The sequence below is a fragment of the Canis lupus genome, chromosome 7 (genome assembly GCF_011100685.1).
Source record: "Canis lupus familiaris isolate Mischka breed German Shepherd chromosome 7, alternate assembly UU_Cfam_GSD_1.0, whole genome shotgun sequence".
Classification (NCBI taxonomy): Eukaryota; Metazoa; Chordata; class Mammalia; order Carnivora; family Canidae; genus Canis; species Canis lupus.
In genome coordinates, this window is record NC_049228.1 from 8024913 (window position 1) to 8041237 (window position 16325).

At 53.7% G+C, this 16325-nt stretch overlaps 1 protein-coding gene across 1 annotated transcript in view; it reads left to right on the plus strand.

Moving 5' to 3' along the window:
- The first annotated feature begins 4540 nt into the window (after positions 1 to 4540).
- The window catches only part of CAMK1G (calcium/calmodulin dependent protein kinase IG), a 30248-nt gene continuing 18463 nt past the window's right edge, over positions 4541 to 16325 (plus strand). Inside the window, exons 1-2 of the mRNA XM_038542032.1 lie at positions 4541 to 4731; positions 16119 to 16239. Of these exons, the coding sequence (XP_038397960.1) occupies positions 16148 to 16239 (92 nt within the window). The 5' untranslated portion in view covers positions 4541 to 4731; positions 16119 to 16147. The remainder of the gene's footprint in view (positions 4732 to 16118; positions 16240 to 16325) is intronic.

Sequence of the window (16325 nt, forward strand, 5' to 3'; positions counted from 1 at the left end):
CATTCTCTCTTATCCAACTTCAGATTGGAAATGTACTATGAAATAAGTGGTGTTTGTGCTTTGGTGGCTCCTCACCCCCGCCCCATGATCCTGCCTATCCTACTTTCAAGGCCTTGCAAGATTTGTTTCTTTTCCTGCTTCACCAGCTGCCTCCAGGGCTTCTCTCCTTGTTCTCACTGGCCAGTGACAATGCACTTTTCTCCGTCTCTTCAACAGGTGTGGCCCCTTTTCTACCCCAGGGCCTTTCCACTGCCTGTTCTTTTGTTTCTCCAACTTTTCGCGTAGCTAGTTCTTCTTGCTTCTGATGCCAGTTTGAAAGTCACTTTCTCAGGGCTGGGTAAGGTCCCCTAACACATATTTTCACAGTGCCCTAAACTATTCCTAGTATTATCACAACTGTAATTATCCATGTTTGTTTAAAATCTGACTTCACTGCTAGAATGCAAGACTCATTCGGGAAGAAACTGTGCCTATCTGATTTATCACTGTATGTTCAGAGCCTAATATATTAGACTTCTTCAGTATATGAATGAATGGATGGCTGGATGCATGGAGATCATTCTCCCTCCCCTCTTTCACCCTGGCACCCCACGTCTTGTTGTCAAGTGGCTCTCCAAAAAGCTCAATCTGGAGATCTAATTGAACATAAAAGACAATGTAGACCAGTGCTCTTTGAAAGAGGAAGATTGTTATGTTCTCATGAGCACACCTCCCTTGTCTCCTCCTTATCCCAAACCGTAAGAGGACCCCTTAGTTTGTTCATTTGAGGGGAAAGCATGACCCCATGGGAGCAGTGGAGGTGACATCCAGTGAGTACTCCCTTTGCCAATGTCACCTGTGGCAGGCTCAGATGCACAGGTCATTTTGGGAGAGAAAAGGATGCTCTGCGAGGGGCCAGGGCCCGCCTTCTCCTCTCCTTTACCCCCTTAGTTCAGACCTGCACCCCCTCAGCTCTGTGACAGCAGAGCCTCCCTGCTGGCTTTCTAGTCTCCAAGTTCTCCCCCACTTCAGGTACCCCACCGTTGGTTTCCCACAAACAGACTCTGCTTGAGATCCTGCAATGCCTCTACTGCCTTCACAGCCAAGTCTAAAGCCCTCAGCCAGGCTGCCTGGTCCTAGACCACCCATAAGGCCCAGGCCGGCTTCCACGAAACTTTTCCTGATGCCTCCATCCCAGGCCCTTCCTGCCACGGCCCCACATCTGGTGAGGATGTGAGTTAATAGTACCTGATTTCACTATTGATTCATCTCCACTTGCTTTCTGTGTCTTGCCTCCTCTACTGGGCACATAGTTGATGTTGTATAAATATTTGGTTGAATCGCTGATTGGGGAAATCATAGCAATGAAGCCATTAAAAGAATTGGAACCAGGCAAAATTGCAGGCATGTGTGAGTATGTGCACGCATGTGTATTTGCACAAGTACACACGTGTTCTCAGGCCAAAAGCTCTCCTACAGCTCCCCAGGAAACATTCCCAAATGCTTGCCCAGTTCCCTAGTCACCTGTGCTATTATTCCAGTAATGGGCCCTCTGCCCCTACTCCTGCCTCCTGATGTTCAACGTGTGGCTTGGTCAGTGCCCGTGAGGACATCTGCCTTTGGAACTCAGCATAAAGAGGTAACACTAGCTCATGGAACCCAACATGGAATTTTTTTTCTGTTTCCGCAATCTGAGACTTCTTCCCTGACCCTGTGGCTCACCGAGGCTAGCAGTGTGCAGGTGAATGGAAGGGAAAGGGAAGGGGCTGGGGAGCGCTCCAGTGGGCTGGTCCTGACCAGCAGTTCCTCGTCCAACTCAGACCTGTACCAGAGCACATTACAGAGCATGGACTTGGCTGGTTCATGTACCTCGACCGCAGTTCTATGAGGGTAGAGTCTGGGTCTGGTCCTGTGTCCCCGAGACCCACTACACAGTCAGTGTTGATAAATATTTAAGGAATGAGTGCAAGTGGGTGTGTGCTGGAGAAGACCTCAGAGTGGCGGCGTTCAGCTCCCTATGGAGATAAACTTTCTAACACACACTGATGCCCGTGGGCACTATTCTGAGGCTGTGATAAACTACCCCAGTGCCAGTGTTCAAGCAAGAGGAGGACAGCTGTTAGAGATGCTGCACCCAGGGAATCTAAGCAGTGGAAACCCAGGCTAGAATTCAAGGCAGAAAAAGATAAAGAGCCGGGGAAAGCTGTAGACAAAGAGTTTTTGGAACAGCACAGAGGAAGAATGGCCAGAGAGGAAGCTGGGAAATCGTGGACGGCTTTCTGGATGAGATAGTAATTGATGAGGATTTTTTTTTTTTCAAATCTGTAGCATTTCCGTAGGCAGAAAATGAGGAAAGGGCATCCTATACTGGTAGACCAGCACTAGCGAAGGTCAGGAGCTTTGCGGGGGAAGCAGCGTGTTAGAAATCAGGGTCTCCTACAGTGCGCCTGGAGTGTCAGCTCCAATGGAGTCCCAACAGAGGGACCCAGAGGTGAGAGGACAGTTTTGTGCTGGATCCTGGAATGCCTTCAGTGATGGGCTAAGATGTTTAGACTTTATCCTGTAGGTAAAAGTTTTTTTTTTTTTTTTCAGTTAGCAGCAATATGTTCTCTTGAGATAATTCTAGCAAGAATGAAAGTTGGATTGGAGAGAAAACAGTAAGGCCACAATTATTGACCGCTTATCGTATGCTGGCCTCGGTTCTAAGCAACTAGCATTTTGTCTCACTCTACCCTACTTGTGTGTGAAATAAGGTCAGGAATTATCCTATTTCACAGATGGGATGACTGAGGCACGGAGAGGTTAAGTTGCTTGTCCAAGGCCAGACAGCCAGTCATCTAGGCGTCTAACCTAGAAGACTTCTCCAGAGCCACTTTTAGCTATCCCAAGGGACCACCTCACCCAGGGACCAATTAGAGCCTAGCCTACCACAACAGTACCAGAGGAGGAGGGCCTGAATTAAAATTGTAGAGATGAAAATATAAAGGAGGCAGCATTTACTTACTGCCTTTTGTGTAAAAAAGGATGGCAGGAAATATCCATCTACAGCTGTATCTATGTATCTATATCGATCTATTCTTTTCCTTGCATCCACATGAAATACGGGAGGGTACACCAGAAACTAATAAGGATGGCAACCTATAGAGGGCAGGGCAGGGAATTGCAGTGGGTGAGACACCTCAATGTATGTCTTTTTTTTTTTCCCCAAAGATTTTATTTATTTATTTGAGAGAGAGAGAGAGAGAGAGAGAGAGAGAGAGAGAAAGAGAGAGAGTAAGCAGGGGGAGGGGCAGAGGGAAAGGGAGTGAGAAGTAGACTTCGCACTGAGCAAGGAGCCCAACGTGGGACTCGGCATGGGGCTTGATTCCAGGACCCTGGGATCATGACCTGAGCTGAAGGCAGCCGCTTAACCAACTGAGCCACCCAGGCACCCCTGCTCAATGTATGTCTTTTAATATAGTTCTGATTTCTGACCCACGTGAATGTGCTATTCATTCAAAAAACACAAATGATTAAAAAAAAAACTGAAAAGGCACAATTTAACAGCTAATTCGAAGGAACAACTGAAAGTGAGTAACAGCTGATTGGATTTGGAAGGCAACGAAAGAACCAACACAGCCGAACAAAGTGCCTGGCTCTCCAATTTGAGTGTCTGGGAAAGTGGTAGCTCTGCAGCCTCTCTGGGGAAATGGGGAGAGTGGTTTGAGGGAGGCTATTATATATTCAGGATTATTTGTGGGTGGAAGTGGACTTTTGGAGGTTAAGGTAGGGTCGACAACACTGAGTGGGGGGGGTGTTGATTTGGGACATTTACGTGATGGTAAATGGTACGTGATGGTAACAGACCCTGTGAGTGGATATTGAGATTAAGAGTAGACAAGGAGAAAGCAAGAGGGCAGAAGACAGAAGTTCAAAGAAGCTATGCTGAAGGATTAGTCAAAAGGAGGCTGAGATGGTCAAGGGCAGGATGGAGAGGTGAGTGCCAGGGAACAGAGTCAGGATGGTAGGTTTTGGGATCAGGATGGAGAGGTGAGTGCCAGGGAGCAGAGTCAGGATGGTAGGTTTTGGGATCAGGATGCTATGCTTCTAGAAACAGGGGAGAGGAGATACATCAGAGACATGATGGAACCACCCAGCAGAGGGTCCCCCCTGCTTCTCTTCCCATTCTATAAAAGACGACAACTGGACACACAAGGGTCTTCGTCCCCCACATTTCAACCAATGTAGATATCCTATTGCTCAGAAAGGTGTTTTTAAACAATACACTCCAGCAACGGAGTAGTTAAAAGAGAAACTGAGGCAGGCAGTCCTAGAAAGCTTCTCGGATTTTCTGCTAGCACCCCATTCAGGCCAATGGAAGCTTGTAATTTGAGGTTTTATTTTTGCTTTTTATTCTTCCCCCCTCTCCTTCCATTACACACATCAATGCAAACACAATTACACACACCACACACACACACACACACACACACACACACACACACACGGCACGAAAGGGCCCTTTGCAAAAGCATTTTTCTGGATCAGACTTAATGCTGCTCGGAGGGGGGAAGAGCAGAGCAGAGGAAAGGCAGGAGATGCAAGCCACCATAGCTACTTTTCCTCCCCTTTAAGACTGCCTGGTTACGGTCCTGGGAAAGAAAACCCCTGCATTCCTCCCCTTTAATTCGGTTTATTGTTAAAGCACTGGAGCAGCTAATCCTCCCAGACCTGTAGGAGCTGGAGTAGGAGCACCATTCCTTCTGACTCCGGGTAAGATGAGTCTGATTCTTTTCTTGGCTTTGGGAGGTTCCCTTGCTTAGGGGGAGGCAGGTGGCACGTAGAGATGTGTTCGAAGAGCCACTTTTGCAAGCAACTTGGGTATTCTATTCCTTTTAGCCCCATTTCCAGTCTTGCCTGACTCTTGTGGTATCAAGGGTAAGTTGTAGCTGCTTTGGAAAATAAGTCTGAATGGGGGCCCAGGTGGCACCTCCTTGCGGAGCCATCTGCCATCACTTCAGGGCTGGTGTGAGTGGGAACCGTTTGCACTTCTGAGCCGCGCAAGGGGAGCAAAATATCCGTGTATGTCCCTCTTGCACCGCCTGCCTGCAGGCTGCATCTGAGGGGCAATCCTCAGGGCCACCCGGGAGGGGCTGCCCATCTGCAGAGGTGGGGACCTCCAGCGGGCTTGCACCCCTGCCTCCTTGCCCATCCTGCATCTCTTAACCTCTCTGACCCCATCGGTCAAGGACCCATGCCCTTCTGCCTACCTGTCTGGGTTGTTGTGACTGTTAAGAGAGCCAGTGGGCAAAAAGGTAGTTTGTAAACAGCCTGTGGCTCTGCAAACCCCCAGGGAGCGGACCAGCCTCAGTCCCTTCAGGCAGGGTCCAGGGACAGGCTCCAGCTCCACGGCCACCTGGGCTGCGTTAGGATGCAGAACTCAGGGTGTCGGTCACAAGGCGGCTCCCTCACCTTCTCCAGGGGCAGGTCCATCTCCCTTCTGTCTTTAAACTTCCCCAGCTGGGCGGGCAGGTGAGATGTTAACGGAAGGTCTGGATTCTCCACCCCCACCCGCGCTGTGGCCCCTTCTCCCCACGTAACTTTGACGCACAAGCATTAACCCCGAGGCTCCCGGAGGCGGCTGCCAGGGCTGGCCCGGGTCTGGCGGTTGTGCCTGGCTGGCCAGCTGCTGGCTCTGGGACCGGATCAATTAACTGGTCAGGAGGAAAATCTCTGCGAGGGGTCAAAGAGTCAAGCAGGTTCCTGTTGGGGAAGGAGATGATCTTTCCCAGAGCAGAGGCCAGAAGCACCCCGGCCCCTGGCAGTCCTTGTGACCCAGGCTTAACCAGGGCCAAAGATGAGATCCAATAGGCCATAACACAAAGTGCTTAGTAATACCTGATGTGGGAAACACACGTGCCTTTAGCACGAGCCCACCAAGCCGGTGGGGCAAATAGTATTTCTCCCTCCCTATGGACAAGACCACTGAGACTCAAAGAGGCTTGCCTAGGGTTGCAAAGCTGGATATTGGTGGTATCCAGTTAACGACAGCATCATTTGAATCCAGAACTTCTGACATCATCAGTGACCTTTCCGTGATACTGCAGATAGCTATCATGTGTTGGGGGCAGTGGCTGGCAGGCAGGTGTGTGTTAAGAGCACTCTTGAGAATGCACAAAACTTTGGGAAAGAAGTCCGAGTGACAGGAGGTTTGAGCTGGAGCCCGGAGAGGCAGAGGATGGCCTGGCCTCAGAGCCCTTCTCAGAGCCTCAGAGTCAGCTATTCCAGGGGGGACTTGGTCAGGTGCTGGGGTTGCAGGAACGTGTCCCAAGGATGAGGCGAGGTACGTGAAACCAGGTGATCACTTCCAGGAGAGAGGCAACAGGTTTTGTGGAGGCTCTGATACACTGGGGTTCCCAGTCCAGCTCTGCCATTGACCCTCGGATTTGGGGCATTTTCTGTAACATTTCTACCCAGCAGTACTCAGCTGTGAAATGGGCATCACAACACCTCCTCTAAAGGCAGCAGCGAGGTGCCAGGGAGGGGAGGTGATGCAGATGGAGTGCCCCGGGGGTGTCCGTACTCCTCACGGCCTGGGAGCACTTCCTGGGAGCACTACAGGCAGCGGGCAGCGGCACCTTTGCTCCCTCTCCCGCGCTCCCGAGCTGCCCAGGGCTGCACCGAGCTCCCCGTGGCCGCACCGAGCTGCCCGCGGTCCGACCGAGCTGCCCAGGGCTGCACCGAGCTCCCTGCGGCCCGACCGAGCTGCCCGTGGCTGCACCGAGCTGCCCGCGGCCCGACCGAGCTGTCCGAGCTGTCCGTGGCTGCACCCAGCTGCCCACGGCCCGACTGAGCTGCCCAGGGCTGCACCGAGCTGCCCGCGGCCCAACCGAGCTGCCCGCGGCCCCACCAAGCTGTCCAGGGCTGCACCGAGCTCCCTGCGGCCCGACCGAGCTGCCCGTGGCTGCATCGAGCTGCCCGCGGCCCGACCGAGCTGCCCGGGGCCGCACGGAGCTGCCCGCGGCCCGACTGAGCTGCCCAGGGCTGCACCGAGCTGCCTGCGGCCCGACTGAGCTGCCCGTGGCTGCACCGAGCTGCCCGCGGCCCGACCGAGCTGCCCGTGGCTGCACCGAGCTGCCCGCGGCCCGACCGAGCTGCCCGCGGCCCGACCGAGCTGCCCGTGGCTGCACCGAGCTGCCCGCGGCCCGACCGAGCTGCCCGTGGCTGCACCGAGCTGCCCGCGGCCCCACCGAGCTGCCCGGGGCTGCACCGAGCTGCCCGCGGCCCGACCGAGCTGCTCGGGGCTGCACTGAGCTGCCCGGGCCGCCGGGTGAATGAGCCGCAACATGAATGAGACGGAGCGGCCGCGCGCGTCGCTACAACCGCAGGCGCGTCCCCGCGGCCACCGCCAGGGAGGGGCCGGGGCTCGGCGGGGCGGGGCGGGGCGGGGCGGGGCGGGTGGGGGGGGGCGGCTCGGAGGGGGGCGCCCAGCACCTGCGCCAAGGCGGCACCTCCTGCGGAGTCCGGCTTAAGGGCGGCGCGTGGCAGACGCACCGTCACTATTACCCTTGAAAACTCCTTGGAGAGGTGGCCCCGGGGACCAGCGTGACGCCCGAGGAGAGACCCTTGGCTCACGGTGCTGCCCAGGGCGGCGGCCGAGCTCCCTCTGCTCTTGGTTCAGCACCGGGTGAAGCAGTTGGTTTGCATTTCAGGGCCGGGATGTATGAAACATTAGGTATTTTTAAACACTTTAGAGTCACAGTGAGCTGAGGTGTCCCCGCTGTGAAGCGCACTTGGGAGCAGAGCCGCTGGGGGGACCCCGGGTTGATTGGCGGCTCCTGTCGCGCGCTCACCTCTATCTAGTTAGTGTCTCGTTTCCCCTTCTTTCTCCCCAGCGCCTGGTGTTTATTTAATTCGCGTGCCTGTAACGGGGACCCCCTGCATAGTGTGACAGAGGTTGCAGGGTGATTCTGCGCCCCAGATGCCCCAGGAAGGTGGAGACACAGAGCAGGGATCATTATTCCCATTCAGCAGAGGAGGAAAGCTGAGGCTCCACGGGGTTAGGAGCACAAGAGGAATCAGTGGCACACCCTTGCCCTCTCCAGGGACTCCTAGGTCTTGGCCCTCCCGCCACCAAATGAAGCCTTGGAGGATGTTTTGTAAGAGGCACACAGTAAATCTTAAGCAACATGTGAGTTCTGACCTGTCCCTGCAGCCGGAGGGATTGGCTTAGACCTAAATGTGTGTTTGAGCCTGAAATAAACTGCAGGAGGCGATTGAAAAACGTCCTTCCTCGGTGATTCTGTGAACCGAAAGTGCCACGCAGCCCTGGCCCTGGAGCCGGGCTGCGTGGGGGAGCCGGGGATGGAGCCCATGTTCCTTGCAGCTTCGTCCACCCAGAAGTCTCCGGGAGGCTTTAAGGTCCAGGGCCTGGGCTTGAGCTGCGGCCCTCGGCCCTCGAACGGGGAATGGATTGTGACAGCTCGCACAGGCCCAGCTGTGTGCCTCTGACACCGCGGCTGGCGAGAGCATGGCTATGACCTGAGGCTGCTGGAAACTTCCTCTGTTGCTCAAGCAAATGCAGAATCACAAAGTTATCAGAGGAGGCCAGTCTCCCTGTTTTCCCAAGTAGGCTCTGGGCAGCCCTGGACACCCTGGGTGCTAGCAGGTGCGACACAAGGAAGGTTTCACCGTCCAGTAAATTGGGGGGGCGGGGATGCCAGGTTAGAGGGCATTAACCAAGCATCTTTAAGAGTCATCAGAGCCTTCAACAAGCTAATGTGGATCATGAATCTCTAATAGGAGCAGCAAATCCACTTTGCACACAGAAAGCCTCCTGGGACTAATATGCTAAAAATCAAACTTCAAGGAACCTTGATCTATTCCAGTCTCCTCTTCTCTCTAAGGACAAAGGTGGAAACCCAGAGAAGTACGGTGTTCTGCCTGGAGCTGCACAGCTCCTCGGTACCAAATCGAAACTGGAACCAGAACTTGAGCCCGCTCTTTCTTTCTTTCTTTCTTTCTTTCTTTCTTTCTTTCTTTCTTTCTTTTTCTTTTCTTTTTTTTTTTAGCCCTTTCTAATGTCCCTCTCAATCCAAAGGATGACGCAAAGTCCAATATGGGTCAGAGTCCAGGAAACTGGGGATCAGGACAAGAAAACATCCGAGCGTTAGTTAGCCTTTAGCCCCTCACCAAGCCATTTATATGTTGCCATGACTCCGTGAGCCCCAGCCCGGAGGCAGAGAGCACATTCTTATGAAAGATGACCCATCCGATAACCTCCCTCCCAGAACCCACCAGCTTTTCTGAGTCATGCTCCCAAGAAATGGAAAACCCTGGAAGCAGACTGCAAAGCAGTCTTAGGGTGGGCTGATTCCACTGAGGTCAATAAGAGAGCCACATGCAGTACCTCAGGAAGGCTCTGAGGTGAGCTTACCATGCCCCAAGTGATGCGCCCTTGCTTGCCCAGAAGCCCCAATGGGGGAGCATAGCTAAGGCCCAGTGGCTCTTCCCCTGGGTAGAGTTGAGAGCCATTATCTGTGGGTCCAAGGGTACTGGGATGCTACTCCAAGATTCTCTCCTTCCTTCTATCTCCTCTGGGTTGGTCCTAGCCAATTTAGGAGCCCTGCTTGGGCTGGGGAAACACACAGTGAATTGAATTGAATTGAGTTGAATTGAACCAAATGCCTGGATTAAAACATGGTGTGCCCAAGGCTCTGGGATGGTTTATCAGGAGGGGTGGCTTTTAAGCTGTTAGTCCAAGTGATTCGTTTAATAAGCCCCTCAGAGCAGCTAGGACTCCCCATAGGAAGTTTTTGATAAGGAGGCTTTGTGGAGCAGGGTGGGCAGGAGTGAGGGGCCAGGGAGAGGGTCCAGGGCAGTGTGAGGTCATGAGACGACCGCGCATCTTTGGGACATGGTGATGGCAATGAGGAGGCCCCTGAAGATAAGCCTCGTCTGCCTTAGAGTTCTTCTGGTGCCAGTGCTGTTCCTGTGACCAAATGGAGCTTGGGAAGGAGAGAAGGACAGGGGTCGGTCTTCCATGGAAGAAGCGTGAGAAGGGCACCTGCCTCCCGGGCTCATAGCCCAAGCATCTCTCAGCAGCACCTCATAAATAGCCAGGCTGGATGTCACCACGGATCACACGGCCTGTCCCCAGAAGCACAGAAAGGGTGGTGCTCAGAGGCAGAGTCCACCCCGGGGCTGCATGGCCTGCCCTTTAGGGAGAACTTTGCCCTCTGCGGTGTCCTCCCCAGCTGTGGAACTGTGTCCCGACACAGCAGGAAGACCACCCCGAAAACTCGGACGGAGCCCTGCCCGGGGCGAGGCGCTGCACGAGGCCTAAGGGAGACAAGGAGATGGGCCAGGTTCGGTCCACGTGGAGTTACTTTCTCGGGAAGACGTGACCTCAGACTGTCATAGGTCGTACAGAAGCAAGGAGCTGGCTCATGTGACAGAGTGGCTTTGGGTGGGTGGAGGGACCGATGCCGGATAGTGTCCCACGTGCTGCTGAACAAGAGCCAGACCCAGGCCCTGAGAGGTGATGGTGGCCTTCCGTGGCCACTCTGCCCTGCCCACTGCAGGGCTCTAAACAGAGCCTCGCCGTGACACCCTTAGACAGGAGGCCCCGTGGCCTTCCCTTCCCAGGGCATGGGTCTTCTTGCTGCGGGTCCCTCTCTAGCCAGTAAACAATTGTCCTCCCACCCTATACCGAAGTTAAGTCGGATTCCCTGATGGCCCCAATGCTCTCTCCTGGGCCCTCCTCCCCACTGGATCATTGGACCAGTGTGGACGGGGCTCTTGGCCTATGTGGGCTCGGTACTAGGCACTAGGGATTCCAGCTGAGTAACACAGGGCGCCTGCAGCACCCGCAGTGGGGGGGTGGCCCGGGAGTGGGGGACCCGCGCATCCTCAATCAATCTACAACCGACCTCTGAATGGCTTGAGCACGTTCATTTGCCAGCTCCCCTCCTGCAGGCGTGTGGTTTTAGTTGTTTATTTACACACCTACGCTTGGTCTTTCCAACTTGATGGGAAGCACTCTTTTCTTTAAAGATTTTATTTATTTGTTCATGAGAGACACACAGAGAGAGGCAGAGACACAGGCAGAGGGAGAAGCAGGCTCCCTATGAGGAGCCCGATGCGGGACTCGAACCCAGGGCCCCAGGATCATTCCCTGAGCTGAAGGCAGATGCTCAGCCGCTGAGCCACCCCGATGCCCCGATTGGAAGCATTTTTTAAGGGCCTCGTGTCACAGCCACGTCTGCTGTAGCCCTGGGGGGAATGAAGGAGTGTTGTCTCCAACAAGTCAAAGGTGGTCCCCATGAGCAAGGCCACTGCCTCGGCCGGGAGTCATTTCTGCGGAACATCCGTGAGGGTCCTGCCCTGTTGAGGAGTGAGGGTCACAGATGCCAACACCCTCGGCGTCTCCTGAGCTACAGGGTGACCTCAGTTGTACCTCAGCAGTGGCTCTTCCCGAGCCCTGAAGCCCAGTGGAGGCTGTGGCCGGAGAGAGGGAGAGGTGGGCATACTTTGGGAACAAGTGACAGCCATCCTGGGGCTTCAGGCTTCTCAGGATGCGTTTTCTTTTCCTTCTAGAGAACCTAGATAGCAGCAGGAGTCGGGGAGCAGGGCGAGGACTTCGAGGGAAAGAAGCAGGGAGAATGTGGGCGCCCCTCTGAGAGCCCCTGGTTAGACCTCCGTGGCGCTGGGCGGGGGCCTGGGGACCTCCCTGCGGTTGGGGGGTGGTGGTGGCGGGAATGACCCAGGGTTTTTGGGGTCTGGGGCGTACCCCTCCCCGCCCCGAGTTTTCCACATTGCTCTGAAGATAGAGCTAAATTGTTAGGCTTGAGTGTATGGGAGGAGGGGTGGGCGGGAAAGATGTGTTCTTATAGCCGGCTTAGCTAAGAATACTATGTTTTTAAGCTATTTAAGAGAGATGGGAGAGAAGGAACAGGGAGTACAGATCTGCTAATGAGGTGGTCGTGCCTCCCGGAGAGCAGGCCCGGGTTCCGCCGGGCTCCAGCAGGGGGAGCGACGCACACCCAGCTGCTGGCCCCAGAGCTGGAAAGAAGAGTCTGGATTGGAGGGCGCCTGGGTGGCCCAGTGGTCCAGCATCTGCCTCTGGCTCAGGTCGTGATCCCCGCAGGGAGCCTGCTTCCCCCCCTGCCCATGTCTCTGCATCTCCCTCTGTGTCTCTCATGGTAAATAAATAAAATCTTTAAAGAAAAAAAAAAAAAGAAGAAGATGCTTGATTGGGTCTTTACCTGGATAAGCAGCATCTGCAGGCCTGGGGGGTCTGTGAAGGGGAGAGAGACAGACACACACGCACAGACCGACCCTGTCGATTCGGCTCCTCTGACTGTCCACCCCGACACCCCCATACGTCCGTCGAGACTCCCAGCTGCAGTGTCCACGCTAAGAAGCACTCGATCCACGCCCAGATGCCAACCTCTCTGATAAGTAGAAGCTGCCAGATTTGGGGCTGAGACTCTGCAGAGCGGCATCCGGATAAAGATAGCCCGGATTCTAATATCTCATCTTCCCCAAAGCAGCCTGCCAGTCGGAGTTCATTTGTCTCTGCCTTGTCACTGTGCCCTCCAAATCAAGGACCAGGCCACCGCATGGCTGGCGAGTCCTCCTCTGGCTAGCGGGCCCTGAACTGCTGCGTCCCTCTGGGCTGCCACCCTCCCAGGACGAGCAAATCCACAGACGGACCTGAGGATACAAGCACAAACCAGATCTACGCGGGAATGTGCTAAATGCTAAGGGATTCGTAGTATTAACTCGCATGCGTTTTTCATAATATCGGCCACCAGTTCGCGTACAGCCAGGCTGCAGGTTTACACGCAATCCTGAAGTGAGCAAAGGAAATGTAGCATCTTTATTTCCTCTAAAGTCTTTCTCGCGAACCCAAAAGGGAAATGGGCAACTTTAAATGTGAACTTGTTCATCACAGCGTCTCGGGTTCAGCAGAGTCTCGTTGCGCTGCCTCAGTTTCTCCCGGGAAAGCACACAGCCTTGAGACGGCTTCTCCTCCTCTTGCTCTACGTCCGGGACATTTTATGTGATAAGGTGCTTACCTGACTTGGTTGTAGATAGGAGAAGGGGGCCTCAGACTCATCGGGGACCTCAGATCCCAGGGATCTGGGATCTCACCAGAGGATGACTGGTGACCTCTGAGGTGTGACTGGTCCCACCTGGGGGCGTCATGCTGACACCCTCCGCGAAAGGCCCAGCTCCCAGCCATTTGCTTCCACCTGAGAAGCCCCGATTAAAGCTGTCTCTTCTTCCGGACCCCAGGGAACAGGCCCTCTAGCAGCTCTATGTCCCTTCACCAGGGCCATGATAAATGTTAAAGGACTGGTTCTCCAAGATAGGGGGATGACTTGGGGAGAAGCCCTGGTTCATGTAGCGTTTGCCCGCGTCCATGGTGTCAGTGCTCCCACTGTGGCCAATTTCAAGCCCACAACCTGAGACCTCTAACCACAGAGCTGGGGACACCCCTACGGTTCGGCTGTCGTGACCTGAAGCAAGCTGGCTGCAGCCCCCCGCAGGCCCTGGGGAACTTCTGGGGTCCCTAAGGGTCATGCCACCCCATCTCCCCCTAGGCCTGCCCCATGATTACTTCCCACCTTGTTGAGTGTGGTTGTGGTCAAGTACCTCCCGCGCGTAGAGCTTCCCACCGGGTGGGAAGCCCACCCATCCGTGTCACCGCGGTCCCCCATTCCTGGATGGGTGTTCTACTCCGTAAGTGTGTGAAAGCAAAGATGCGTGCTTCGGGCAACTACACTCACCTCCCCCGTATCCTCACCAGGATCCACTGGGACCAAAATTGTCAAGCACACCTGTTCCCCTCCCATGGGGCCCTCGCTTGTGTCATGTTCCTCTTATTCATAGGAGCTTACAGGTTTCCCTCTATGCTACAGACCCTATTTTGTGACATGAGCCCTCCCGATGGGGATTACCAGGAGTGAAAACACATCAGCTTAGTACCCCTGAGTATTGTCTCTGTCACAACGGTTTAGTATCTGTGAGACAAATGTGCTAAGTCTCTACGTCCACTATTTCATGTAACCTGCACCATGACCATAGATGGCTCTATCCCCATTTTACAGATGAGCTAACAGACTCAGAGGTCAGTAACTTGCCTAAGGCCGTTCGAATAAAATAACCAACAGTGGTAGAATTTGAACTCAGGTTGACCTCCAAATCTCTACTCTTTACCTGATGCCAAATTGTGGAGGCACAAAATTTCTCTTTGTTCTGAGAAGACCCCATGGATCCTATAGGAACTTGTTTTTTAAGACTATATTATTTATTTATTCATGAGAGACACAGAGAGAGAGGCAGAGACATAGGCAGAGGGAGAAGCAGTCTCCCCACGGGGAGCCCGATGCAGGACTCGATCCTAGGACCCCGGGATCAAGCCCTGAGCCAAAGGCAGATGCTCAACTACTGAGCCACCCAGGTGCCCCCACAGGAATTTTTTTAAATGGGGGAAGGAGGTGCATTGCCCAAGAGATGCAGCCATTGGGCATATTTTCCTACTTCTTAGTTAGGTCCAAAGAGAATAGGGAAAAAGAGGCAGCTAGGGCAGAGAGATTCCCCCCAACCCACCCAGCCACCCCCCAAGCACATGTTTCTCTCAAGTATTCATGCCTCACCAAGGGCGCTGTCACCCTGAAACTCCTACCAGAGACAGTCTAGCCAGCCTAGACTCCTCTCACCGCCCTGTGGGCACATCCCCTGGTATCCTACATAATAGGAACCCCAGAACGTATCCCGAGCCCACCCCTTCTCTCCCTCACTACTGCCACAATCCAAGCCACCGTCATTTCCCTCCTGGACTTGTGTCCCACCCATTTTCCATATATCAGCTCTTACTCCCCCGACCCCATTGTCCACAAAGCAGCTGGAGTGAGCTCTAACGCATCAGTGGTGTAATTCCTCTGCAAAAAATCTTTCCATATCTTGCCCTCTTGCTTAGAAGAAAATCCAGTACCTTCAGGAGAGCCTATAAGGCCTTATATGGTCTGCCCCCTGCCTGCCTTCCCCTGCCCACTCACCGCCCCGTGTCATGCAGGGTTCATCTGCTCCAGCCACACTGTCCCATCCGTCCCTTCAGGCTCTGGTCCCGGTTTTCCTACACTAGGTCACCGCGTACGTGGTACTTCACTTGTTCCTGGCATGCCTCCTGTGGGCCTGCCGGTCCCAGGAAGACAGAACCATCACCTGTACGTAGCCAGCACCTGGTGCGTCATAGGTGCCGACTCTGGTGAATGGATATGGTGACTCCGGAACCCCGATAGAAAGTCGGGACAAGACTCAATTCAGATTTTAATGAATAACTATTTCCCCAGCACTGTATTAATGTTGTGGGAGTTTGGGAGCAAACAATGCTTGTTCATCTAACAAGGAACAAGCATTAGGCCCGGAACAGGTAGGAGAGAGGCAAGAGGAAACAGGACTGGGGAGGTGGGTCGACCCAGACAACATAAGGTACCAGAAGGGAAGTCGAGCTGACTCCGCGGTTTGAATCAAAACCTTGACCATCACCTGGAAACGCAGGAAATGCCTCATTCAGCTTAGATTCCCCCCCAAGGTGCATAGTTGTGTACTAATCCATACGTGGGTGTGTTACTGCCCCTATAACATATGTACAAAGTGGACTTTGCACTACTAGACTCTCAACTCCTTGAGCGTGTAGCAAGTACAATGGGCATCCCATAAACATGCAACACATTTGTTTTAGTAATTTAGTTGTTTTTTTTTTTTAGTTTTTTTTTATAGTAATTTAGTGTTTTTTTTTTTTTTTTTTTTTTTTTTTTTTTTAAGACAGCACACAAGAGGTGGGTGGAGGCAGGGAGCAGGTTCTCCGCTGAGCAGGGAGCTGGACACGGGGCTCGATCCCAGGACCCCGAGATCATGACCTGATCCAAAGGCAGACCCTTAACTGACTGAGCCACCAGGTGCCCTTGTTGTAGTAATTTTAAAGAGCAAGTGGAGAGAATAGACTTATTTTTGCCCATTATCCAGGTTTTGCTTCCCAATCCTTCATTCTAGCTACTATATGAAAGATGTGTTTTTTATTCTTTTTGCAATTTGTTCTTACTGTCTGAGACATTAGCTGATCAGACCCTTTGTCCCCTTCCTCAAAGTATCCCCCAAAGCTTCAACTCTGGAGGCGATGGGTCGAAAGGAAGAAGATGACTGCAGCTCCTGGAAGAAACAGACGACCAACATCCGGAAAACCTTCATCTTCATGGAAGTGCTGGGATCGTGAGTCCTGGGGCTGAGAGATGGGGCGGCCGGGCTGCGTGCTGGGCGGGGGCGTGGAGGCTGGGAGCCTGGAAGGAGTTGTTCTG